At 41.9% G+C, this 27,724-nt stretch overlaps 1 protein-coding gene across 2 annotated transcripts in view; it reads right to left on the bottom strand.

Annotated features, from left to right (window-relative positions):
• Positions 1 to 959: 959 nt before the first annotated feature.
• The window catches only part of LOC146822143 (uncharacterized), a 68,570-nt gene continuing 41,805 nt past the window's right edge, over positions 960 to 27,724 (bottom strand). Inside the window, exons 1-2 of one of the 2 annotated variants that reach the window (XM_085613261.1) lie at positions 24,058 to 24,106; positions 960 to 5,764 (exon numbers count right to left, since the gene is read on the bottom strand). In XM_085613261.1, coding sequence (XP_085469387.1) covers positions 4,257 to 5,705 — 1,449 coding nt within the window. In that variant the 5' untranslated portion in view covers positions 5,706 to 5,764; positions 24,058 to 24,106 and the 3' untranslated portion in view covers positions 960 to 4,256. Of the gene's footprint in view, positions 5,765 to 24,057; positions 24,107 to 27,724 lie in introns of those variants that run through there. The other variant, XM_085613262.1, reaches the window with a different exon arrangement.

Consider the following 27,724-nt stretch of genomic DNA (forward strand, 5'->3'; position numbering starts at 1 on the left):
ATTCCGTATACTGCCGCTAAAGGCAAGTATGGGTGGAATGAAAATCCGTAAGCATGTACATACCTCACAATAATGTGGTCGGTCAACGTAGTGCATAGTGAAGGGCAAATATTTGACCTCAATATAATTACATACATCCTCCCTCATATTCTCTTCAACTGACAAAGGTATGTTTATCTTGGGCAATAACAAATGTATGATTCTGTCCCCATGTTTGTTTCTTCACCCACTTCTTTGGAATATTTCTGGAAAACATGCCTATTGCGTACCCTGCATTTATTTTTTAGTAATAAGCAACACTGAGTTTATCACCTCACCCTAATATGTCTATCCAATGAATATTCCCATGTGAGACTGAAAAAAGATAGATGAGCAGTATCAAACTCATAGCATGCATCTTAGATCTATGGGTTTATTCATATTAATCTTGCTGCCCTCGTGTGTGTTCTATGAAGGAAGTTATGCTGCAGTGATTTAAATCCTCTTGTTAACATCCATCTCTGTGCTCCATACTCCGCATCTTTAGAACTCACAGCCACCACTTTCCAAGACAATAACAGTGGCTTAGCACCCACACTGGGGACAAGCACATCCTGCCATTAGCAATCAGCCTGCGATTTCACTGATATCACTACCCATGCTTGTTTAATCATTGGTCAGGTGGGCACACAGCCGAAGGTGACCATGTGGGGTGGCATTCCATTAAGAACTCAGGAAAAATAAATGTCCTATTTTTATAAAAATCTTCAAAGGTGGCGCAACTGCTCTACCAATAAGAGGTATTGTTAAGGCGGCCCAAAACCGGCATACGGTCCTGTTGGACTGCCTCCAGCAGGTAGCCCCCCCCCCAACCATGTGATAAGGGTGTTTTTCCCATTTTCCTGCTGGTATTCCCCCTGCTGCATCTGACTTGCAGAGCTATCCACATATTTGTAATTTTAGTTATTAGTTGATGGATGTAAAGTTGCAAATGCAAAAATTGGAATCCAGTCTCATCCTGCAAGTTTGGCAGGGAGACGAGAAGTTGGTAAGGGACGCAACCTTAGCTGCGGAGACCTTTGCAACTTACTACACCAGCCTCTACATGGTGCAGACAGGAAGTTCCCACCCCATAACGGCCAAGCTGAAAACAAACAGACTCAGACTCAAAAGTCTGACAGCGGAAGAAATTTAGAAGGTTATCGCCATCATGAAGATGGTTCCCCATCAAATTCTTCAAAATATACTAATTAGTAGCTCTGCATATCCTGCCGCTATTGCAGTAGGCTGGGAGGGTACGGCATCTGCTGCTTGATCTATGTGGTGGTAATCCCTAAATCATGGAAGAATGTGAACAAATAACCTCTTCCCACCCGATCTCAAAGCTTAACATTGAGATCAATATCCTGGGCAATAGATGGCTGTGAGAAAATTGGTCATCTCTGCCAAACTGAGACCAATACAGTTCAAATACTTTGTCTGTGGCTGTGCTGGAGATTGATTAACGAGGCGATGAGGTTCTGTGATGACTCATGCAAATTAATGTGTATTTTACTTTAGCAGTGTGCTATTTCTTTAGGTTTAACCACAATGAATTAATAAGAATGATCAAAGAAAGAGTGCCTAGGATTTCTCTCCCTCACTCAGTCTGTTGCTTTGCATGGTGTGTAGCCGTTCACTGTACATTCTACATGCATTTCCGTACAACAGCTTTATTGGTAACAGCAGTAAACTAATTGTAACATAATAGCATTAGCCCTATGAAAAGACTATAACTGAAAATAAACAGACTTAAAAATAAATCTTAATTTTTAGTAACACAGTTCAAGTATTATACTGCCAACTTCCCAAAGAAACACACAACACCTTGTAAACAACCTACTAACACATAACCAGATTGCCTAAATGAAGAAACAGTAATAATACAGAAACCAAGAGAGATGGTCTACATAAACATTCACCGCAGACTCCACAAATGAGCCGGAAACGTACAAAGCTTTTGAACAAAACATCAACCTGCAAACAGACATTTAGTAGCAAACAACGTGATATGAAGTTTATACACCAACACTTTATCCCCTGTTGTATTCTACTCTTTAGTGTCCTATTGCTATTTCTTCTCTATGTTCCAGTCTCACAGATTTACCGTTCTTCATGTGTTCTTTAATTTTAGTATTCAATTGGCTACATATTCTTTTAACAATTTCCTGCTAGACCTCCAAGTCCATATATTTCTTTTTATCAATGCCAGTGTTCTTCTCCATTGTCTTGTTTCTTTACTTGTCTTAATCTCACATTATTCTCATTTCCAAATGTCCATGTTGTCGGCCTAAGTACATTTGTGTCTCATACTCATGTTTCATATTGTTCATTGTGCGTCCTCTTTTTTCTTTATTTTACCCTTTTACCATAACTTCATCTGGCGACAATGTGCTCGGTCATGAATGTGCTTCTATTTCACTTTATTTCAACTGCCTTATTCTTCCCGCTTGTCTGTATCCTATTGTTTCTTTTTTAAGAACGTTTCCACTGCTAGTTGTCCCACATATTACCAATTAGTCCCTCTTCTAAGCGGGATACCTGTGCCCATCCTCTGTGCTTCTCACAATTGACTGTGTCTCTTCTTTCACATCACATCTTTATTGATATGCTCCTCTTTTCTGCTGCTTTATTGTCTACATACATGCCTTCTATTAGTTTTGTGAGTATTCGAAGAGCAACTTGATGTGACATTAAGGTATATGGTATTTTTTTTTAAGTCATCAGAACTGTGATCAAATGCTATTTGTTTGTTAAAACTGGATATGCAATAGCCATGCTCCGTTGAGCACCGCGGATGGATTGATCAAGCTGGATGCCAGTTAATAAAATGTAACACTCAACACTCATTATGGAAGCTGAAGCGGAGTACCTGCTGGCCTTCTTGGCACCCAGCAACATGAGTGGTACATGGATTACGAACAGTTGTCACAGCAGCAATAAATAATGTGCACAAGCCACAACAGTAGATACCACCTGACAACTTTAGGATCGCTTTAGCGTTAGACAGCTGCACAACTCCACCAAACATAAGCAGACGTCCAGTTTATCTTATTCAGAGTGTACGGATATCTACACACACTAAATAGTGTTTTGGCAAATGTGCCACATCCGCAAATGTCTGAAGCAGGCCCATTGGCTCTACAACAATACTGTGAGTGGTTCAGAATTTAAGATGATTAAAATAATCTCAATGGCTTCCTAAGAGTCTTCGGGTTTCTACAATTAACGGAAGACAAATAAATCTGAAGAATGGAAACATGATTACAAAAGAAAATATTTGGGGAAATCTTTCAATTTCAGTGTATTATTTTTACTTGTACAAGTATTAGATTTCTCACATGTCTGTAGGTCGTGAAAATGGAATGCTGTTCATGCAGCATTTTGAAAATAGAGATGCAATGTATCAATAAACATTGCTCACAAAGTTAGAGATTCTCCTCTTTGAAAGTGTAGATGTAAGGAAGTATATTGTCTAAGGATTTTTAGTAATTCGTCATTTCAATAGCAATATTCACAGCCTTTTAAAAAGGGGGAATGGCTCGACAGCAGAAGGTTCCACAGGCCATGTGGTTGGCATTTAATGATTGTTAGTGTTAAAAACATGCAGTGGAGGCCAGGTTACCAGAAGGCTCCTTTTGTGGCACACCTGTAGTCCAGAACAGATTTTCAAACTATGTGAAACTGAAATAACCTGCAGAGAGGCAAATGAGCACAAACAACTAGCAAGAGAAGTAAAAACATGATGAAACATAAAATGGTTAAATTTACCTTTCAGTCCTTTGGGAACTGCTTGCAATTAAAGGGACAATCTCATTTGATACTTTTTGTACCATTGGACTGTTCTACCCAAAGTACATCCCGGGACCTTTTACAGCATTTATTCAGTCCAGGGGTGAAGAAGCTTATCTTACAAGATGCCAGTGATGAGACATGCTTAAAGCAACCAAACTCCCTTTAAACACAAGCTATAAAGAGAACAAGGCCAGTGACAGGTCATGTAGAAGCAGGTAGAGTGGAGCTGGGGCCTTATGCAGACCTCATCCTTACTGAAACTGGGGGAGAACATGGCAGTTGCATCACATCACTGTCAACTTCTAGTATGTTTCTCCACCCAGAAACTCCCCCAAAAGTTAAAAGTTCTGGAGAGGTGAAGAAAGGGTGGGACAGTGGTGGCACAAAAGAAATGGGCTCTTTCGGGTCCTTCTTCAAGAATAGGCCTTTCCACAGCCTACCACTCACAACTCATAGTGATCTGGGTCAGGTTTCTCAACTTTAGTTCCATCTGGAAGAGTGATTCGCACGCTTGTCAGCCGCTCATATCCATCTGGGTCAGTGTATACCACAGCATGCTTTCGGATACTCCGTCCTATCTGCCAGTTATGTGCAAGACGCACAATGGTTTTTATAAAATGAGGATGATCCTCTCTGTGACGACTTATTCGTTTTTTCTTTATTTCCTCTACAATCCAGCATTTCAGCCATTCCTCTCTGTTGGTTTCCACAAAATCCATCACTTCCTCTGGGACATAAGGATACTCCATGCTCCAAACTTCATTTACAAATTTGCGGACCTCCATTTCCGCCCGACTTAACCGTGGAAGCCAATTTCGATAAGGCGTAGCTGGGAGCACCCATACATCACTACTTCGTACAGTTTCATTAGCAGCCCCCAGTATCTCCCTTCCAGCACGCTTGCCCTGGATTCTTGGCTTCTTGGTTGCTGTATTCTTGACACCTTGTTTCTCCTGTTTTTGACGGTAGAGCGGAAGTCGACTAACACACCATGATTTTTCACTGTTAGTTACTGTGCTCTGACTTGCTTTAAAAGTCAAATCATCATCTGGATGCCTTGCCTGTGGCTTATGAAAATCTAGTGATTTTGTTTCCCACGAAATGTCAAGCTCCCCATAGCTGGTTTTCTCCACGCAGCACTTTGCGACTGAACATTCTTCTACATCCATGAACTCTGAAAGTAAGTTGGTGACCTCTGAGCAGCATATACTCTCAACATCAGTAAGTTCCACACTGGTCTCCAACCACTCATTGACCTTTAAAGCTGCAAATTCATCTGGGAGATCAGCCATGTACAGCAAGGATCTTGCATGTACGTTGGTTGGCAATGGCATTTTATCTTGTTCACAATTTATAGTGCGTTCCTCGCTGGCCCGTCTCTTTAAAGATACCAGCATATAATCATGGGCAGTAGATGCAGTGCAGAGGTCTTCAGTGTTCTCACTGAGCTCTGCGACTTTCCAGCTTTCGTTATCATGTTCTGTGTTGAAATTAAGTAAAGAAGTACCTTGGCTCTCAACTTCTTCCCCATCCATTGACAGAGTGTGTCTTAGAGGACTCGAGCCATCATTTGTCGATCTTTCACCCTCAATAGTACTATCTAGTCTCTCGTCTGCAGCTCCGTTGGGTGTCTGCAGAGCAACATTCCATACCTCTTTACCCTGGTACATATTCTCCCGCACGTTTTTGATAATCTGCGCTGACCTCCACTGGAGGAATTCTGCTTCAGTACCCCTGACAGGCTGGAAGTACATTTCTTGGCAGCTGTCACACCATGCCTCTGGATCAATGTGCTGCCCTCGGCGCTGGCAATTCCAACAAACCGGGACCTCTTCATTCTCATCATCCTTGAAGATGCAGCATATACGTCCAGTAGGAAGGGAGCTGGCCATCTTTGCAAAAATGATCACAAATGGTGATGTAACACAGTCAGGTTCACAATATAATGGTTCTGCAAGGTAACATATAAGACAGAGAACAAGGCTTAATCAACATGCAGGAGCAACACTTCCGGGTTAATTCCACAGATGTAATATCAGTTTCATGTAACACATAATAAATGTCAAAACAAAGCAAATACACTATCAGTTTTAAATGTGCTTTATAGGAAGTAGCTTAGAAATGTTAGAGAGGCCTTCACAGCCATTTTTCAGAAATGTTCAGATTACCCAAACTAATTTGAAGAAAACAGTACTACACCTCTATGTAAAATATATGGAACAATAGCCAATGACTGAAAAATAGGAACATTAAGCACAGTGTAGTGAAAAAATGGGCTCGTCTTCAGAACTTATTTTTACTTATTTTATACTATGTAGCTAGCATGCCTAACCACCAGTTTTTAGGTAGACTAATATAAGTGACGGTCATAGGGGTGGCTGAAGGGGCGATGGGTACAAAATAAAATCAAAGTTTGGAGCCTGTGTTTGTAATTTTGTTACAAGACAGGAGGCTTTATTATGTAGTTCTGGGTAGCAATGAACAAACATAAAAGAAGGACATCATCCACTATAAATAGGAGAATTGCACCTTTAACTTTTCAGGCTGCGTCTTTGGGCATTTTGCAATTTACAAACGATTTCGCTTGTATGATTCAATAATGCTTTAAGCATTGAGGATATCGTCAGCTTTGACATTGTGTTTTTCATATTCTTCGGTGCGGCACATGCTTGAGTTAACACACTGACTCTTTCTGGTTGTTTGCTTCTCTTTATGATTACTTTCTTGTTGTTTATGTTAAGTGGTGTGTAATTCGCCAGATGAAATGTTTGTGATTCTGCAAGCTCTCTGGGTTGGTGCTCAAGAGGTTTTTCAGCTATAAAAGCTGCATGCAACACACTGTAATTTGTCCTTTTATAAAGAAACTATGAGAAGCTTCTATTTCATTTGCTGTGAGGGATTAATTCTGTTGGATCACTTATTTGTTATAATTTAAATTAAAATAGAAAAGAAGCAGAAGAAGATGAGGTGTTTTTAAAGATCCTCTGCAACTTTTTATACACTTATGTGTCTATTTCAATTTGGAAAGTGCTCTCATCATAATTTAGAAATGTGACCACCGAAATAGGTAACTCATTGTCAAGTGCAGCATCAAACACATTGTCTGTACCTGTGGGCAGCAGAGTACATTCCCAGCAAGGGGAATCTTTTAGTCGAGTTGGCAAGAGCAGGATGAAAACGAATCATACTTCCCCTCATGGGTATGAGGGTGGTGACAGTTCAGTTCAGTATATGCATAATGACCCATGGTCAATGTTGCAAGACCCAATGGTGGGTGCTATGGGAAGTCCAAATAAGAGACCTTATGATGGCATTATTGAAGAAAAATTTATAAATGTTACTACAATGATGATGAAATTGATAGGGCGAAAAGAATGAAAATGGGGATAAACCCCAAACTCTGGATGAGGGAGGAAACCCTATGTTTGAGCCTGGACTGATACAACACTCAAACTCCACTGAGAGGGCACCTCACCCTTTTGTTGATGAATATATCAAGTTTAAAATCAGGAGCCGAGTGAACAGGGGCACTAGGTCCAAAATGAAGGCAGAATGCCCAAGACCGATTATTTCTGGCAAATCGACAATACCAGTCTTAGATGCCAAAATTGTGAGATTCTTGAGTAAAGGAGGCAAAGATGTCTAATAGAATATCAATGAAACAAATATCATCGAGGACAGAATATCGTGATCAATGTTCTGCCCACAGAGTTTAATTGGAAGATGTTTACTTGTCATCAGAAGAATTGGTACAGAAGGGAGCTATAGAACAGTGTCTCCTACACACAAGGGGTTTTGCCAACACCATATTTTTGGTTTAGATAAAGAACAAAAAATGTACTTTTATAAACTTGAGAGATTAAAAACAATTTGTACATTACTGCCATTTCAAGATGGAGATGAATATAAGTCTTGGGGATATTCTTCTGCAAGGAGATTGAATGATACAGCTGGATCTAAAAGATACTTACTTAACAGTACCAATACGTCAGCAGCACAGGGGATATCTGCAATTCCTGTGGCAAGGGTAGGTATTCAGGTTCAAGTCCATTCATTCAGGTTATCCTCTGCTCCTTGGTACGTTACCAAGCTGTTAAAACCTCTGGCGGAGGCACTCAGAGAACAGGAACTGTAGATGGATGTGTCTCTAGACAAGTTGATATTCCTAGGACAGGAGAAGCTAGTAATGCAGGTTCAAAGTGCCAAAGAGAAGATCCAAACACTGGGTTTCATTAACAACGTAGCAAAATGGCAATTGATTCCCTCAAAAAGGATGGAATTTGTGGGGTTTCTGGTGGATTCAGAGAAGGAGATACCGTTTTTACCTGAATCAAAGCTAAGAATACTCAGGGGCAATTGAGGTCGATATTGACTCAGCAGCAGCTTTCTCTTGGCCAGTTGGTAAGGCCAATGGGCCTTCTCTCTTCCTCAATTCAGTTGGATTTTCCGGGACCATATTATGGACCCCTTCACCGTGTGAAGATAAGGGATTGCAAAGGTGTTTGGAATACTCACAGGTGATTCTTTTAGATCAGGAATTAAGGGAGGAAATAAATTGGCGACTAGATCACAGAAATGCCATCTTCCTTACGTCCCCAGATTTTGTCTTAGAATCAGATGCAAGACTTTGGGGCTTCGGGACCAGATGTGGCAGTTGCTCGAATGGAGGAGGATGGTCCAGTAGGGAGTTGGCAATTTACTTAAACTATGTAGAGCTTATTGCAGGTTCCTTTGCAAACGGAAGCCTGGTTAAAAACACACACAGAGCAAAGAGTACAGTTCTCCTTTGGATAGACAGGTACGTAAACAGACTGGAGATCAAGACTGTTGACAGTACTGACCAGATCCATCTGTGAGTTTTGCCTTCAGCAGAGGATTTCTCTTGTTGCAGAATATATTATGGTCCATGCTATATGGCAAGGGACTGGAATTCAAGGAACCTGTTTGACAACAGTGAGGGGAGTCTGAATCTTTAGATATTAAATGCCATGAACAAGGTGTGGGGTACTTCCGACATAGATCTTTTGACCTCCCGGTTTGATAGCTCAGTTTAGGAAATATTTCAGCTGGAGACCAGATCCACAGGCAACAAGATGCTTTTCTTCAGGAATAGTCCGGTGGAAATCTCTACACATTTTCACCTTCTGTCATAATGCCAAGATGAATGTCTCAGATCTGCAAGTAATTAGCAATTGGTACTTTGGTAACTCCACCATGGAGAGAACAACCTTGGTATCCTCTCTCATATATTGTCAAGGGATTACTGAATTCTAATTATGGTTTTTGATCAATTATTCAGGGATCCTCTTGTGCACTGTTATGACTGTGTCCTAGAAGGCGAGCTGACTCTGGTAACATAACCTTTCAGGATGTTTACAGATATGTCAGGGCTTTCTGAGTCAGCCTCTGGTTATATCAGAGCATCCTGAGCAAAGTGCACAACAAGGGTATATAGGTCTAGAATAACTGGTGTGTGTAACACGTTTTGATCTCATTCTGTCAAATGTCACAAGTGTACTAATGGTCAGAATGCCTATAGGACTATTAATGGCCACAGGTCAGCTATACCCGCAGGACATCAGAAGATGCAAGGCAAACCGGTTGGGCAATGTCCGTTAGTTTGAAGGCTATTGAAAGCGATTAGGTTTTCCATCTCACCTAAGCCTAGATATTCTACCTTGCAAGATGTGAATAGGGTACTACAGCCTTTTAGGTCTCGCCTAGCTATCGCGTAAGCGATCGCTATGCGAGACTATAGTAAGGGGCTCCCAAAAGTGCTCCGAAAAGCAGATTGCATGGCGAGCATGCGCACAATACGTGCATCGTGCCGCCATGCAATCCGTTTGACATCGCACTTCAAAGGGTCCGCTCCCCCGCCTGGAATGCGCTACTCCGCCGGGCTTGTCTTATTCTTCTTGCTCACATGTCCTCTGCTTGCATCAGTGGGCTTTACCATAATCGAAATACCCCTCCCACGGCTAAATGCACCCCTCATCAGAATTAGCACTATGCGATTTCCAGGTTCTTCCCCCTTTCTATATGTGTCTGTCTAGCTCATACCACGGTAGTCTTTCGAGCTTGCCTTTAGGCAAATCTCTCAGCTACGTTCGCCTTTCAGCCACGCCCTTGCATCCCGCCATACTTCCCCTCACCCCCCACCTTTAATGCGGCGCTCTCCTCCCTCACCTGCACGCACCTTTAGCGCCTCAGTACATTTACCATGCAGTTTTTCAAATATATTAACTTGAAATAAACGCCATCAGTGGCAGAGAAGGGGGGAGTACTTGGAGCCCACAAACAGCTCGGACGCTCTAATTACAAATCAGAGAGGGCACAAAATGTTCACATAATTATTCGTCTGACTCTGGAGAGGCAATCATGTTATCATTGATTGAACCTCTTAATATCCCTCCTCCTCTCACGTCCCGCACCTCTCTCTCCTCAGTAGACCCCACCTCTCTCCACCGGACTACTGCTTGAGATCCACGGCCCCTACCCTTCTCTGGTATCTTTAATTGGCTCCACTGTCTCCATCCAACACTGCTCCGTTTTGTCCCACCGACCCTTCTCCTTACACTTAAACAATCTATGTGTATGAAATGTGGTGAAGGTGGCAAGTTTTATACTAAGATGTTTCACTACCTAGTATTCTCTGACATAGAAACATCACTGCAATTGCCTGTATGTTTTTCCGAAATATTATGTCCTCTTGATATGTAAGCCACAGGATACAGGCTTGTGTCCCACCAACATTTTGCTTACATCCCTTTGATCACTGCTAACTATTGTTTCTTATTAAAGTTGCCTTGTCCGGCTGGACATAGGCTATAATATAGCACCAATTTTGGCTATATTCATTGTTTTTTGTGAATATTCCTCGTTTTCAGGGACCAGTGTCTCTTATAATACGTTACTTCCCAAGGTCCCTGACTTATTGCTTTGGGTGCCCTTGTGTTTCTTTTACTGATAGGAAGTTAAATGGCATATCTGGGCTGCAGTGTATTATTTATACCACCCACATATAGAACACAAATGTTTCTACCATGACTACCACTGTGCCTGGCTAGGCTGCAGTTTTAATGCCCTGCCGTGATATAATGCAGGGAAAAGTGCCTTTATTATGTAGGAAAGGCCTATTTTTATGTAGTCATAAGCGACCCCTAAAAGGATGCAATGTAAGCACATAGGAGCTAGTATATAACAAGCATTTGCAATGCAATAGGTCTAGCATTTATAAGAGTTTGAGCTATTGGCATTGTAAATAACAATGCGTTTTATTTAAGTTTGTTTTTTTAAAAACATAAATAAAAGGCACTGTCATTTACAATGCCAATAGCTCAAACTCGTATAAATGCGAGACCTATTGCATTGCAAATGCTTGTTTAGTTATGGAAAGATAATGACAAGCTGTTGCTTAAACTGTTGTCCGCAAAGTTGGTGATATTGCTACGTTTGGTCTCTTTTAGACAGGTGCCAGATATTACGGCTTTAGGACTTTCCCCCATGTATTTTTCACCAGTGGGAGTTCATTTTAATGTCACAAGGCGTACCAAGAATTCTTATACTGCAACTGAATTTCCAGCTTTCCCTTTACACCCTAAGTTATGTGTGGTAAGATGTCTCCAGCAGTACATACAAATAAATGAAAACCTAAAGACATCTGATCCGCAGCTTTTGATAACTCAGCTTTGAATGTTGTAGGAATGCTTTAAACTTGCATAATAGAGCCTTCTGTCATGTAAACAAAATTAGATTGCTGATTCTCTCTTACAGTTATTGAAGGAGGACCCTGATTTCATTAAAGACAAAGAGGCGAATACTATCCGACCTCAGATATCCTGAAGCCTAGTACCTGTTGTTACATACTGTTTTGATTATTCTAGTGCCAATTTCAACTAGCCAAGCAAAAGGCGTCAGCCTTTAAACATGGCCTTTTTGCAAGGGGGTGGTAGTGCAGATGGAAGGCATATATTGGAAGGATGGTGATCAACAGAAAGAAGGGCCTCTTTGTCTGTCCTTGGATTTTTGCTGCTGTTTCGATTTTTATGTACCACATACTCTAAACCATCAAGAAAAGAAGAAGTTAAAAGTGGCTGTTTCTATTTGTAGTAGTTTGTGTCATTCTTTTATGTTTGTTACTCCCTGTTCAGAGGGCAGGACTGCTGGAAATGTAGTATACATTAAACATGCTGTGTAAATAAAAGGCAAGAAGAGAGACTACATAATATTCGCCTCCTTTGCATTAATAAAAGCAGGAGCCTCCTTTAACAACTAGGAGAATCTACAATTCTTTTCTCATTATCCGTAACAGTCACAAATAGACACAGACCAAAAATGGCCATTAATTCATCGCAAGGAAGAGAAGTTGTAACTTCAAAAGCAGGAGTTACTTACATATAAAACTTGTAATTACTCCTGCGCCCCAATGCTTGAGAAAAAATGGGATAATTTCAAAGTATTCTTAAGCTTAAAATGAGACAGACAGCTAAACCAGACACTTCCAAAGCTCTAGCTAGACTAAGCGTAATTTGTGGAGCGGCCACATCTTGACCATACTCAGCTCTCCTTAAATTTTACAAAAAGTATGGTCCACATGGCTGTCACAGCGCTGACAGGTCAGGCTGAGCTAGGATAACACCCATAGGAGGAAGTTTCCTGATAGTAAAATACCTCAGAATAAAGTATAGAAGGCAGTGAGTGCTCAGTGGAAGGACTGGATGTCTGAATGCCAGGGCTAGTGCCAAAGTAAACAATGTAGGGTCTGTCAGAAGACCAAAGCAACTACAAATAAGACAGAAACAACCTGACCGACCTAACATTTGAACTGTTATGGGTCTGTTTAGCATCTGAAGATAGATGCTGAAAAAAAGATGCAGTAGGAACAATTGGAACATTGGAATGTGGATCACTCCATTGAATACAACAGAGTGCTCCATGCTTCTCCGGGCCAGTAAAAGCCAGCAGAGCAACATTCCAATCTTGTTTGAGCAAATGCCTCTCGGAGCCCGTGGGGATTTTAATCCAATCGGGCTACTGAAGCCTTTGTTTTATTTGTTAGAACATTCTGCCCTCTAGTGGCAGAATGTTCTAATAGCCTTTCGTAGCTGGGCTATACCGGCCATTAAAGTTCCACTCTCTTGTTAAAGGCCCTGCTGGAGCAGGCCTTCAATGGCCGGTATAGACCACTACGGCGGGCTATAAGGCTATATTGGAACATTGGAATGTTGAGAGCTCCATTGGAGAAAATGAAGTAGCTCCGGGCTTATAATGGCTGGTAAAAGCTCTGAGGTCCAAGATTCCAATGTTTGTACTTATGTTTCTCCCTTTTTAATTTAGAACATTATACCCTTAGTGGGTGGAATGTTCTAATAACCTTATGCCCTTTCTGCCTCGAGCTATACCGGTTATTTAAAAGCCTCTCCCTTGTTATAGGTCCGAGCCACTCAAATTCAGGGGCTTTAACCAGTTTAGCCCTCGGCAGCGGGCTATAAGGCTATAGTAGTGGGTTCTTACAACAATCCTGATCCCAAAGATCACTAACAGGCTTGGGATGTGAAAGGCTGCAGCCTCCTGTATGATCTCATCGCAATGGGGAATACGTTCTTCCAGGATGCCAGTTTAATTAATGTCATTGAATGCTACAAGCTTGAGGCACCTTGTGTATGAAAAGAGCAGAAACAACCCATAAATCCACAGCCGAACTGGGCCAGCAATCCCGGGGTACAAGTGGAAGAGCGTATATAAACATAATTTAACAACATTTTGAAAAGAGAAGCATTTTCTCTCTGACCTGTTCTAGAGGCCAATAACTGTTAAACTGGATCTTCAATAGTTGGTGATCAGGTGAGACACCAAATACAACACAAGATCTATTATATATGAAACCAAGCTCAAGTCTTTTGTTGGGTCTCAATGTTAAAACTTCAGTCTCCTCTCTTTATATTGGCATGTGGTTGAATTTCCTTAGCTGCCTGAAAAACTTCACTGTATATGTGTATATTTCTAGAGCACTGTTTCAAAAATACCCAAGATTGCACAAGTTAAGTCCTCAGGAAGTGGGCAAGTTAAAAAAATGTACACAAGGGAGCATCACAATGCCATTTACATCTATATACGAGTCCCTCTTTAAGGTCAAACAACTGGGGAATTAATGTTTGCATCATGTGGTGCTATTAGAATAGCTGGCTCTCCAACGACTTTCAAACATGATACACCACAAGACAGACAGTAAGAAAACACCTATAAAAAGGAATTTAGACATGTATCCTCGATTAATCCAGTCTCTGCCCATCCAGAAGGTAGGCATGTCACATTGCACATGTTCATTAATGGTACAGTCAGTAATACTGGTTCACCATCTTTTTGTTAAACTCAGTAGGAGATAAGTTCACTCTCCGAAGATTATCCACTTGTGAGTTCTGTACAGCACAGAACAGAACAAAGGCCAACCACATGTATTTGGATAGAGCCCAAGACCATGTCTCAAAGGCCAGCATGTAAGATTGGGAACGGAACAACCTTTTTTTTAATATGGAGAGAAGGAAGTAAAAAGCTCATGAAACATTTTCCCATCAGTAACTTACATTATCTTTTACAGGTTCTTCAACGCCTCTACGCTCTGGATGCTTCATAATAGAATGACTTGCAATGCTAAGTCACAGATAGGTGACATTCTATCTAACTGCTCTCTCCTCTGACCACATATTATGATATGGCCAATCCACTCTTCTGAGACCTAAAGGCACATGTGCTAAGATTTCTGGTGCAATTGCCACAAGTAGAGGGTAACTGGAATAGGAACCGTAGAATATCATAAATCTTCTGAGATAACAAGTTATAGGATTTATGCCATTGTCATTAATGGTAGGTCCATGGACATGGACAGGTCGACTTAAATGAGCAGTATAATGGTGACCTAATTGTCATTACTTGAATCCTGACTCATTCAGCTGATCATATTTCTGTGGCACTCCCAAAAAGTTACAAATGTACACATGTAAGCTCGGCATGTAAGCTTAGCTAGGGCAAGAGTTGGATTTGCACTGATAGAGATTTATTTGCATGAGGCTTTTTGTGTGCATAAATCTAATCACAGGGGACTGAAACAGTAGGGGAGTGGTAGTTTCAGGGCTGGAATGCCCTGTGAATTTGTACAGTTCTAAATATCGAAATGTTTCCCAGCATTCACCAACTCTTCCCCAACGTATTGGCACCCTGGAAAAGGGTTGAAATTTACTCCTGACAAGAGAAGAAGTAAAACATTTACAGGGTGGGAAGGGACCACCCATCCAAAAAGTAAAGTGAGGGTGTAGAGAAAGGAGTTTAATTACGGGTGGGGGGTGGGAGTTTTAACAAGTGAATTTGCACTTACTATGCAGGTGCACATAAGCAAATCTCGGAAGGTACATTTACTCCTGCCAAATCAGGCTTCAATAAACCTTCCTAGGAGTATAGTTTATAGGCCTACTTTTATGAAGTATTCTTCCACTTTTATGTACATGGATAAGGCGTAATCTGCCATTAAATGCATTTTTGTACTGAATGGTTTTGCTGGCGTTGTCAGAGCTAGGGAGCACCCAGTTAGTCACCAGCACAAGCAAGGCTCCCAAAGAGGTCACACCGGCAGCGATGTTCTCAACTGCAAGACCAGTCCAGATTCTGGATTTCCTCTACAAGTGGCAGAGGCTGTGGGACCTTCAGAAGTATAGCCCTTCTTCCCAGTAAAAGGTAGGGTAAAACCGATGGCCTTTCTCCCAGCCTGGGAGACAGACACACACAACGCCCGAGTTCTGCAGACAGTGCAAGGTTTCCATTTGGAGTTCTACATGACTCCGAAGCAAGTGCATTGCACAAAAGCTCTCGTCTTTTCAAAGAAATAGAAAATAATAATAGCTGCAAAGGAAGAAGCCTTGGAGGCCAAGAGAGCAGTAGTCAGATCATTGCAAACCAAACCAGGGGTTTAGTCAGCGATATTTTTCTTGTGCAGAAGAAAGAAAAAGGGCAGCACCCAATGCTTAACCTCAGGGAGTTTAATGGTTGGCTTGTTTATCGCCACTTAGAAATGGAAGGTATCCACCTTCTCAGGGACATTCTTCAGCAGAACTACAGGATGGTCCGGTAGAATTTAATGGACGCCTGTCTGGACATCCCACTTTTCGCTCCACACTAACGCTTCCTACAGTTTTCTTGGAGGAGCCATATTTTTGAGTTCATGGTGCTTTCCTTTGTTTTGTCCTCTGATCCATGGTGTTTCACCAAGTTAATGAGGCTTCTAGCGGAAGCTTTAAGGGCGAAGAGTATAAGGCTTATTGTGTTCCCAGACAATCTGCTCCTCATGGGCCAATCGTGGGAGTGGTTGCTTTGGCGCCTGCAGATCATGATTACTCTTCTTCAAAGTCTTGTCTTTGTGATAAACAAAAAAAAGTCTGGCCTGGCCCCCGTCAGTTGATCACCTTTCTGGGTTCCTTGATTAAGTCGATTCCTGCCTCCCTTCACCTTCCGAAGCTAAAGGTTACGTCACTCTCCTGTCCTTCGGGAGATTTTCCTTTGCAAACTCGCACTCATTGTGGGGACTCCTTTCCTCGCCTATCCAAGCAATTCTTCCAGTCCCTCTCCATTACTGGGCCCTTCAAAGACTAAAAGTAGTACAACTTAGCAAGGGCCTGAGGTAATCAAGCTTGGTACCCTTCATGAAGGAAGTCAAAACGGAAATCCGTTGTTGCTTGGGGCATATGGAAACCTGGAATGGAGGAGCAATTCTTGGCAATTCCGCTGACATAGTCATAGAATCGGATGTCAATCAGCCACGCTGTGGGTGCACTGCAGCGACATCGCCACAGGTTGGCACGGATCAGCAGGGGAACTGGAAATCCATAACTGTCTCAAATTGTTAATGAGTTCTTTCACAGTAAAGGCACTGATGACAGACCGCCTCTCCTGTTGCGTTCTTTGGAGGATGGACAATATTTCCGCAGTCTACTACATAAAGTCTGGGTGGGATAAGATCCAAGGCGCTGGGAGAGTTGGCCTAAGGATTTGGGAATTTCTGTCTAGCCAATAGGCTATCAGTGGAAGCAAAGCATCTTCAAGGTTCTTTCAATGTGGTGGCAGAATCGAATTCCAGATACTGGATGATGCCAAGCGGCTGGATGTTGTCATATACTGTACTTTTTGGGCTGTTGAACAGGTTGCGAAGTGGACCTCTTTGTCTTAAGTCTGAACAGTCAACTAAAGAAATTCTTCAGTTGGCGTCCGGACCCGGAGGACTGGGTGGTGGACACCTTTGTCCAAGATTGGGAGGGTGGGCGAGCAATTACACCTTCCCTTCCTTTGGCGGAATGGGCTAGGGCAGTTGATCTCAGATCTGGGAGCCTGGTTTGAGTCTAGGTAATGACGCTCAACATCCTGTGATTCTGGGAAAATCACTTAATATCCCTGTGCCTAACAAAAATGAATGTGTGTTCTTGTGTAACATAACTGGTGCTCATGTAAAGCGCTCTGATACCCGATACCTGCGGGTCATGTTCGCGCTATATATAACTCCTGGGGGAATGGCCATCGGCCAAGTTAGGGGACTATTGGCAGAAGTAATTTTGTTGAGACCTCTTTGGCTGGCTCAAGTATGGTTTATGATTCTTCTGAGCTTTTTTGGGATTCTCTGATCCTACTATCTTTCTCCCCAAGACTGTAATATTCTGCCAAATCGATGGAGAGAACTGCATCAGCTTGTCTTGCAGGGGTCTCGTAGCCTTATGGCAAGGAGAATTTCAGAAGTTGGTCTCTCATTAGCCTTTTGCCACAGGCTCAAATATTCATCCAAGGAGTTTGAAGAGAAAGTACCAACAAGCATTACAGATTTGCTTGGCGACAGTGGTCTGCTTGGTTTATGGGACGTGGGTTTGGATCCTATGAGCCATGCCTAGTCCACATCCTGAATTTTCTTATAGAGTTAGAAGTGCAGGGTCTAGCTTATTGGTCCGTCAATGCTACGAGTTCTGCAATCTCACCAAGCCATCTGACCCTGGATGTGGTTCTTGGCGGGAAACACCCCTTGGTCTGAAAGCAGCTGTGGGGAATTCACCCAGAGCCCTAATATTCCTTATTATGGGATGTAAATTTGGTCCTAAATCTCTTCTTGTCCTTGCCTCCAATACATTCCAGACTTGAAAAGAAATTTCTCAAAACTTCAATGCTACTTTGCCTGGTTTTCTGCAGATGGGTATCTGATGTGAAAACCTTAGACTTGACAGGCTGGATGTTTAATCCAGATGGACTGACCTTAGATTAAAGAATAAACCCTCCAGCTCTTCTAGAACATTTCCTAGTCCAGCAAAAGAAAGCCACTCCCCTATCAGTGCACAACTAATCATCTAACATACACTACTATATCTCTATAGGAACACAACCAACCACGTACGGCACATGTAAATTACAGAAACACCGTTCCGGTCTCTCCAGATTTTAAAATTGTTCTTTCTTTCTTCTGGGAACACTAGCAGTAGGACACTAGCTAAAGGACTTGCAGGAACATCACATCCTATCAGACATGAACTTCAAACAGGCTGTCACTTAGGGAGAAGTGGCCCCTTCATTTGGATGTTCATGCCTGCATCATGGAGTATGCTGTAATGACACAAACGGATTACATTTACATATAAAATGAGTGTATGTTAAGGGTGAGTTGCACCGTCACCTACACAAATTAGGTAAATACTTGGTTTACCATGAAAACCGTACACAAACTTTCTTTTGCTTAACAGGTTACATTTCTTGGGATTACTGGAACATGGAGCCAGAAAGTTTTTATCCCCCTAAGTGAAAAATATTTTGAAAAATACATATCACTCAGACTTGTAGTGTCCGCTTTCCTGCATGATTAGGGCGTCATTTCCTGGCATGGACGAGATCCCTCCATATGCGTGGGGGAAGGCAGGACAGTCAGAATGAGCTCAAGCACAGGAAGAAAGGCTGACTTGCTGAGAACTCTCTCTGAGAGGAATACCAAGATTGTTACTCTGTAGGATTGCTTCCTACAATGATCTCCAAACGCCAAATTCTTTTTGTCTTAACTACCAACAAGAATAAGCAATAAAGACATTCCCTGTCTCTTTTATATGTTTTTTTGTGGTATGTGAAGAAAGATCATTACACTAATGAGAAGGAGGCTGCGATTCACCCACGCTGCTTGGTCTCAACACTGGACCTTTTCAACATTCTGCTGTGAGCAGTAAGCATGTTGTCCTCCATCAATGAGAAACTTGAAGCAAAGACTGAGGTAGTCAGGTCATTAATTTCTGGCTTCTGACCTGCAGTCCATCCTGTGCAGTTGTCTACAAATCTGCTGCCTCCTTCTGCCCCTCTGATCTTCAGTGTCACCACCACCCACATTCTTGGGCCACCCTGGTGCAAGTGGGGTTAAGTAAATATGTGGGGGCACATCAGGGCATTGAAACTGACAGAAGGCTGTTCTGCCTCTGTATACGCTGCTACACCACTCACATAAGAAATATTATATTTCAGCTTGAAGAAATCGAATGAGCTTCTTCCACAAAGCTCAAAGAAAGTCTAATGGTGTATGGTCGACTTGAAAGATACTTATTTCACATTATCATGAGTAACCCAGGTGAAGCGAGAGATTTGTTTACCATGCGCCTGATGTATTCAGCATTGCTATTTTAAAAACTACAGCTGCAAGGAAAGATTTCACTCCCAAATTAATGCTGGATTTGACTCTGTTGCTCACTAAAAAAATGCTATAAAAGTCTTGCAAACTCAAAGACATCTTGTCCAAGGCCTGTACATCCCGCATTGTTGTATGTGAAGCAAACATAATGAACAGACATAAGTATCAGACTAGAATTAAATAGATAGTGAACATAAATAATCTATGCTTCTAAGACAAAGACCAAATGAGGCCTAAGCTACCTGTGTGCCTACCGACTGCCTCAGACCGGTCTCTGTCCTGCAGCTCAAAGTGCAAGCCACTAATTTGAGAAGTCAAGCCATTTTCAAAGTTTCTGCTGAAGTTAATCTGAATGCAAAGGCACCATCAGAGATTCCTTTCAAGGCTTGTGAGTCTAGGTTATGCTGATACCAGGGACAAACACTTTTTCAAGAGCACTCCATGGTATCAGAGAAGCAGTGGCTCAGTAAACCCTCACCAGTGGCTTTGTCCACAGAGTAAGAAGCCAAGCACAGTCGGGATTTTCTCCGTAAGAATAGCATTTTAACTGATGACAATGATCTTTCTGAACTTGTACTGGACATTGAAAATTCAAGGTATTCATAGAAGCCAATGGTGTGACGATTAATGTAATGATTGATGCTGCTTTTGAGATTCTTGCAAACCCAGCCCTGTTAAAGACCCCAAATGTATGCATCTATGCCTACAGCTCAAAGAAGTCCCTCAGGTGCTCAGGCCCATTTCATCTGAAACTCTCACCGGTCACACGCGGCTGATGGCGATGTTTATGTGGTGGAGGCTGCAGCTGGCACTGGGTGTCTTCTCAGTTTTACGTGTGAAATTTGCATGAGTCTACTGCAGGTACTGTGACAGCTTCTTGCTAAGATCTCTAAAGAAGAAGAGGCTATAGACGCCAGTCAGATGCTTCATGAACTCTTTCAAGGCCGAGGCAAACTCAAAAACCGACTGAAACATCTACATATCAATGAATTGGTAGGGAAAACCATTCAACATTCAGAAACAGGTAGAAGATGAACTTGACAATTTGCTAAAGCTTCACGTCATAAAGCCCCCCGGTACCTCCAATTGTTATTGTGCCCAAATGTTAGTTTGAGAAGAAAAAAAAATCAGATCTGCGTGGACATGCAATGTCCAAACCTTGCAATTCAGTGTGAAAGACATTTTGCACCTTGCATCCATGTTCTGATGCACAGCTCAATGGAGCAAGTCTTCTCAAACTTAGATTTAAGGCTACCATCAAATGAAACCAGAATAGAACTCTAAATACACTTTTGCAATTGTGACCTATGCTAGTGGCAGCCTCAAAAGTCCTGGAAAAAAGCTATTTGCAAGCAGAGAAAGAAAGTTTGGCTGTTGTATGGCCTGTGAACATTTTCTCCTATTTGTGTAGGCAAACCTTTTGCCATGGTCACTGACCATCAAGCACTGGTCTCTCTACCTGGAATCCCCAAAACAAAAATGCCTTACAGCAGCAAAAGAGTAGGCCTGTACCTGCAGGTCCACAAATTAAGCATTAGTCACCAACCAGTGAAAGACCGGAATTCAGATTCACTTGCATCAACTGAGACAAGGCCAAAGGTTGTTGAAGAATATCCATGCTACATAATCATAGAATGATCCTGGTGCTCTGAAAAGGGAAGTCATTGCTCATATGTGGAGAGATTACCCCACTCTTCGAGCAGTAGTTGATCTCCTGACCACACAGAGATGAAGAGATCTGGGGCACACCCACAAAACGTTCAAGAGAAGACTTTCTGAATTTAAGACTTTCAGGAACACCCACGCTGAACTGACAAACACAGTACTCTGGGCTCCTGCTGCGAGGCACTCACCTGGGGATACCTATTTGCCTACAAAGACGAGTGTTTGATTTGGCCCAAGAGGGTCATAAAGAAATTGTTGCTACTAAACATTTTAGTTCCCTCTTCTTGACTCGCTAGTAGAGAAGACAGTTGGAGAATGCATGTATACCAGGCTCTGGTAAAAGATCCATTAGCAGAGCCCCTTCAGATGACCAGGCTGCCTAAAAATGTGTTGGAAATATGTTGCAACTGAATTTTTGGTCCCATTGAAACAGAACAAAGTTTACCAGTGGTAATGAATAAATGGTCTTGCTTTCCAGAAGTAATAGCTGTCCTTAGTCGAGCAGCTGATGCTGTCATTCCTGCACTGAACAAAATATTTGCCAGGTTTGGCATTCCTTCGTCAGTCAAATTGGATAATGGACCTCCTTTGCATGGAAAAGAATTCAAGGAATTTGCTGTCTATGTGATTTTTAAGCATCAAAAAATCACTTTGTTATGGCTACAACCCAACAGCATTGTGGACTGTTTTGTAACTACTTTCAAGGAAATACTAATGATAGCCAAAACCACCAATTTTTGAATTTATGATGTTCTCTGCTAGACTTTAAGACTATCCATGACACTTCATACAACACCATCGGGGTGTATCCTACAGAGTTAATGTCTTGAAGAAAGGGCAAGATGTAAATTCTGCAACCTCCTGTCAAACCACCTCTTTGACTAAACCATGAAACGAGAGCTCGGGATGCAAAAAAATGAAATGATATGCCAATGAGTGATGAAGAGCTCAAACATATGATTGGTGTCAATGCCGGCTAGTGCAGGTACAGCAAAGGGTAACAGGAAAGGTGATTTGAACTATGACCCCACCCCAACCCTAAATGATTGCTTGCATTAAAGAGACTATGGTTGCTGCCTGGCTTGATGGCTATGTCTTTCCCAGTATGTATTCACACTGAAAGTGTTTTCTGAAGGCCATCAATCAGTGAATCATCTGAGAAGGAAAAATGTGCCAGTGACTCCTGGAATTCTGATGAAGACCCAGGCACTTTTGTAATTGATAATTAATTAGAGGTGAAGAGATCACATCATCCAGAGTCATCCCCCTTTACTTTCTTCTCATATTCATTCCGCTACTCACTCTTGCTTCCATGTTCTCTTCATCTTGGCCTCATATAACTATCAGTCCACCTGAAAGACTCATTAATTTTTAATTACATATTTTTGTTTATGTTGCGAGAGGATGTAGTGTCACAGTTTCCACTGACATGGTTTCCTGGTGTCGAAATTCCACCACTGCACGGAAGAATGTGTGCCTGGCCTTAGTAGAAGGCTGGTGAGAAAGCAGGCGAGAGCATGAAGGCTTTCTCAGTGATTTCTGTGAATGCAATACTGAGATGATCACTCTGCAAACATGCTTCTTACCATGGTCTCCAAATGCCTAGTTATTCTTTTCTGAACTACCAAAGAGAACATGCAATACTAAATTACCTGTTTGCAACCATATAAGCATCTGTGGTGCCTGAAGCTTAGCCCCCACATACATCAAAATAACCAATAGCGAATACTTAATTGCGATTTTTAAGGATTCGGAATTAAAGATTCACTATTGGCTATGCATGTAGGAATCACAAATAAATTAGCGATTCCTACAAATTCCTTAAATGCGAGTCGCAATTAAGGAATTGCTTCCCATTCAGGCCCATAGGAATGAATGGGAATTGCAAGAACAATTTGCGAGTACCCATTAAGTACTCGCAAAATTGCGCATGCAATTTCAAGGGTGCCAAAAGGACACCCTGTTGCACCCCTTAAATTGTAATGTGCACCCATGTTGTGCACACACATACGCCAAGGGCATGTGTGCGTGTGTAACTTGCAACTTTGAAAAATGCACCTTAATGCATTTTTCAGTTTTCGCAAATTACCGTCCTGTCTCATTTGACGGTAATTTGCGAACCCTAATAGCGAAATCGCTATTTTAAATTGCATCATGCATTGCATTTAAGGAATTGCAATTTGCGATTCCTTAAATGCAATCGCAATTTATGTAATCGCAAATTCAGCAATTCCTTAAATTGCGATTTTTGCATTTGGGATAATGTATCCCAAATGCAAAAATACAGGTTGCAAAGAGAATCTGCCCGTTTGCGACCGGTTTTTAGTTTGATGCATGGGGCCCTGGATCATTACTATACAGAATTACTATTTCTTGCAGTGTTGCACGTCTTTATAGATTTGTTTTGGAGATAACTGTTCACAACAGTTAGGATTACCCCGTGTCTTGGTATTTGAGGATGCGCCTCAGTGGCTCTTCATTTGCACTATGTTGCAACTCGTACATGCATATCACTGCACCTTCATATCAATCTGATACATCCCTCAAAAATTCGAGAATTAACAAAACGTTTTTAGGCATGGTAACTGTAAATCCAACCTCACCCTAAGTCAGTAGAAATGCCGACAGAACCTTCTCTTCATCTTACCTCAGAAGAAATCATGCACGTGCAAAGAAAATAATCCGAGATAAAAATCAGTCAGAGACTGGCTTTACTTTAGGGGCCAGGGTCTAAATTAAAATATGCGGCCCATGTCTCCAACAGAAACAAGAGTGAAAACATTCACTGAATTCTGATCACAAATATTCCCGTTAGAAGTATCTTGCACACCGAGAACATTATCTCAGATAAATTACATATAAAGAAACGGAACTCCTCGTTATAGAGTCACACCTACCCGGCAGACATCCCAGGCAGACCGTGGAAGGTCTGAGAGTGAGAGACTGTTCGAGCGTTGGGAACGGACAAACGGCTGCAGAAGGGCAAACTCAACAAGCAAGGGTGGAGCTGATTTAAAGGACACCTGCCTTACGGAATCAAAAATGGGCATGCAAGGATACTCAAGCTTCAGTCAGTCAGTCGTTTCTTTTACACACAAAGATTTACAGTCTACGTGGGCTGGTTGCAGAAAATGGCGCAAAAGTAAGAAAATAAGTGACTATCGTAACCCCCTTTCACTGGATGACGTGGACTCTACCGGCTCCTGGAAGTCGAGGACAACGTGAGCGCGTGCCTAGCCGAGTGGTGTAACAAAGTCACACAGCATCGCTCTCTGGTCTAGACATAGGAACTTTTTAAGGAGACATGTTGGAATTCAGTGGGCATTCTGCTTGACACGCCCCGAAGTTAATTTGCATGCACTGTGGAAGATAATTTTTTTTTTTTTTTTTTATTTAGGTCAGGAGCTGATAGATGAACAAATAATTTTATAATATACTCTGTCATCTTTTTTAATATGACATGGTGTTTCTATCTAATTTGAGAATCATTCATATCGGACTAGTTTGCTCTAAATATGCTTCTGAAGGATCGGTTTTTAGGTCTGTCATTAGCCAAGCCATTTTCATTTTCTCAAATTATATGTTTGTTATGCTTATTCGGGCTTTCAGCTAGCCCTCTCCATCCTTTGGTCTGTTACTGTGTCATTCACCATCATCAGATAGCTTTATTCCGTTTTAACAAGAAAACCATAAAAGAACACAAAATATTACACTAAAACATCATGAGATAAAACGTCATTAAAAAATAAAATACATTTATAACAGTGACAGCGACTTATCAAGAAAACCACATCATATATCGAATACAATCTTTCGCATACAGTCAACGCCTGATAAAAAGAGGGCCAAATTAATACAAGTAAATACATCAGATAATACCATTAAATAAAACAAAGCGGGACAGACTTGTGCAAAATACGTATCAACAAACAAAGGTGCAATAAAAGACTTACACAGACTTTTATAGAAAATGCAGAACATAATAAAGTGCAATGTGTCCTGGGTTCAATGACCATCACAGCTACACGGGAGGGAAATTGTGCCGCCAAAAGAGCTGCAACGGGGGACTGGTAACAAATGGTGAAATAAATTCAATGTGGAACATATTAACAGGAACCGATGATGATCGGGCATGTTGTAGGTAAGGTACGGTTCAATTAAAAAAGTTGTTTGTAATGGTACATAAGATCTAACATGATTTATCCCTGACCAATTCATAAGAGCTCTCTTGGGCCAAGAGCGGTCGTCTATAGCTAATAACTCTGGGTGATAAAAGAAATCTGGTCGGCCCAGTTTAGTAAAACTGTCCTTAAGATTGCTAAGCCACGGAATGCTATACACATGATCAAGGGCCCAACAGTCATTTAAAACTAAGCGATCAAAATGCTTGGCAGGACTTGTCCACACCGAGATCCAAAGGAGAAGGGGTCGTAACATCAAAATGTCCTCTAATTAACCTATGCCTCGTTCCTATTGAATGACAATAGAGGGTGTACTTTGGGGTTGAATAGACTCTTCTCTGAAACATATTCTCTAAAACTTGAAGCAAGTTAAAAACCCCAAGATATCACTACAGTATGCTGCAATGGAAACACATTTTGTACTGCAAACCTCTGACATGGCCTTAATTGACTTATGCACCAGTTTAGACACCAATTCAAATACGGAAGCAATTCTCCTTGAGAACATATAACCTCTAGCCGCTATCAGGGGAGACAAGGATAAGTAGGAGTCGATCAAGACTCCCAGGTAAGGAATAACAGTGACACACCCAGGGAGATTTTCTTTAATACGATAAGGTCTGGTCTCAGTTGACTGAGGTCCACTCACCAAAACATGGGACTTTGTAAAATTGGTACTAAGATCAAGATTATCCATAAATTCCATAAATAGATTTAAAAGGGGATCTGAACCTGTAGCGATTCGTGAAATAAGGATGGCATGGTCAGCATAAAGTACCGCTGGAATCAGGCAAGAACCAGTTTTGAGCTTGTCGCTGCCTAAACCAATTAGCGCCTTCTCTATGCTATTAATATACAAATAACACAAAAACCGAGCCGTGATACATACTTGGCGGACCCGCTGATTGAGTGTAAAGTGCTCTGTGCTTTCCCTTACATCACCAAATCTAACTGAGGTCATCAGACTAAAATGAAGACTGTACAGGAAAAAAACGACTGAGGATCTGCCTTCAGCTCCAACATGATGGCCACAGTTTCTCCCTATTGGCCCTATTAAAGGCTGTACTTAGGTCCAAAAATTCAAGATGTAGTGACCCTTTTTTAGCCAATGTATATTTACCTATGATCAAATTCAAAGGAAGTCCTTGATCAACAGTTCCCAAGCCCTGAAGGAAGCCGCACTGAGTGTCAGATAATACATTTTGATTCGAGGCCCAGTCCACTATCTGTTCAGTAAAATACAACCAACAATCTTGATGGTGGAACCAATCAGCGAAATAGGCTGAGAACACTTAGGATCTGTATGATTGCCATTTTTAAAACAAGCATTGGCATAGCCAATAGGTCTCGCCTTTGGGACCTTATAAGTGTTTAGCCATGCAACAGTTGCATAACTAAACACTTATAAGGTCCCAAAAGCGAGACCTATTGGCTATGCTAATGCTTGTTTTAACTGCTGCAATCTATTGAAGCCTCACGGAGAACATCAAAGCGGCCGTGCAGCCGCGAAAGTGATCGCGATCGCGATCAAACATCAAAGCGGCCGTGAAAGTGAAAGTAATCGCGGTAAAGCGCGACGCGCGTGCCCGCGCACATGCACTGTAGCTCTAGGCTGGCCTGGTAGCACTTTTTGTAGCCCTCACAAAATGTCTCGCCAGACCAGCGCATGCGCTGGGTCAGGAGAGACCTAAATAGGGACAATTACAGAGGAGGACCAAATATCCAGAACGGACAATTTCACAACAGTATTTAGATAGAGAGTTAGAAGAGGAGCCCAAAAGTCTATATAAAACTTAACAAGTAATGGCATAGCCAATAGGTCTCGCCTTTGGGACCTTATAAGTGTTTAGCCATGCCGCAGTTGCATACCTAAATACTTATAAGGTCCCAAAAGCGAGACCTATTGGCTATGCCAAGTGGCCGCGAAAGTGATTGCGATCGCGATCAAACATCAAAGCGGCTGTGCGGCCGCGAAAGTGAAAGTAATCGCGGCGCGTGCGCCCGCGCACATGCACTGTAGCTCTAGGCTGGCCTGGTAGCACTTTTTGGAGTCCTCTCAATAAGTCTCGCCAGACCAGCGCATGCGCTGGGTCAGGCGAGACCTACAAAGGTCAATCTCAATGCCATTTAAACCAGGGGCCTTATTAGAAAGTAACACTTAAATTACATTACTAACCTCTTCTAATGCAAAAGGTATATGTGTGTTCATTTGGGCCGGCAAGGGGAGAGAACTTAGGAGCATCATAAATTATTTCAGTGTCCGACCCAAGCCCTGACAGAATGGTGGACCGTAGGGCAGGTTCAATGTCTGACCTTAAAATTTGGCGATTTACAATTTCTCAACACTTAGCACTGTCTCTCAGGTGACTAGCAGCTAACAGCT

Source organism: Triturus cristatus, chromosome 6 (assembly GCF_964204655.1).
Source record: "Triturus cristatus chromosome 6, aTriCri1.1, whole genome shotgun sequence".
Taxonomy (NCBI): Eukaryota; Metazoa; Chordata; class Amphibia; order Caudata; family Salamandridae; genus Triturus; species Triturus cristatus.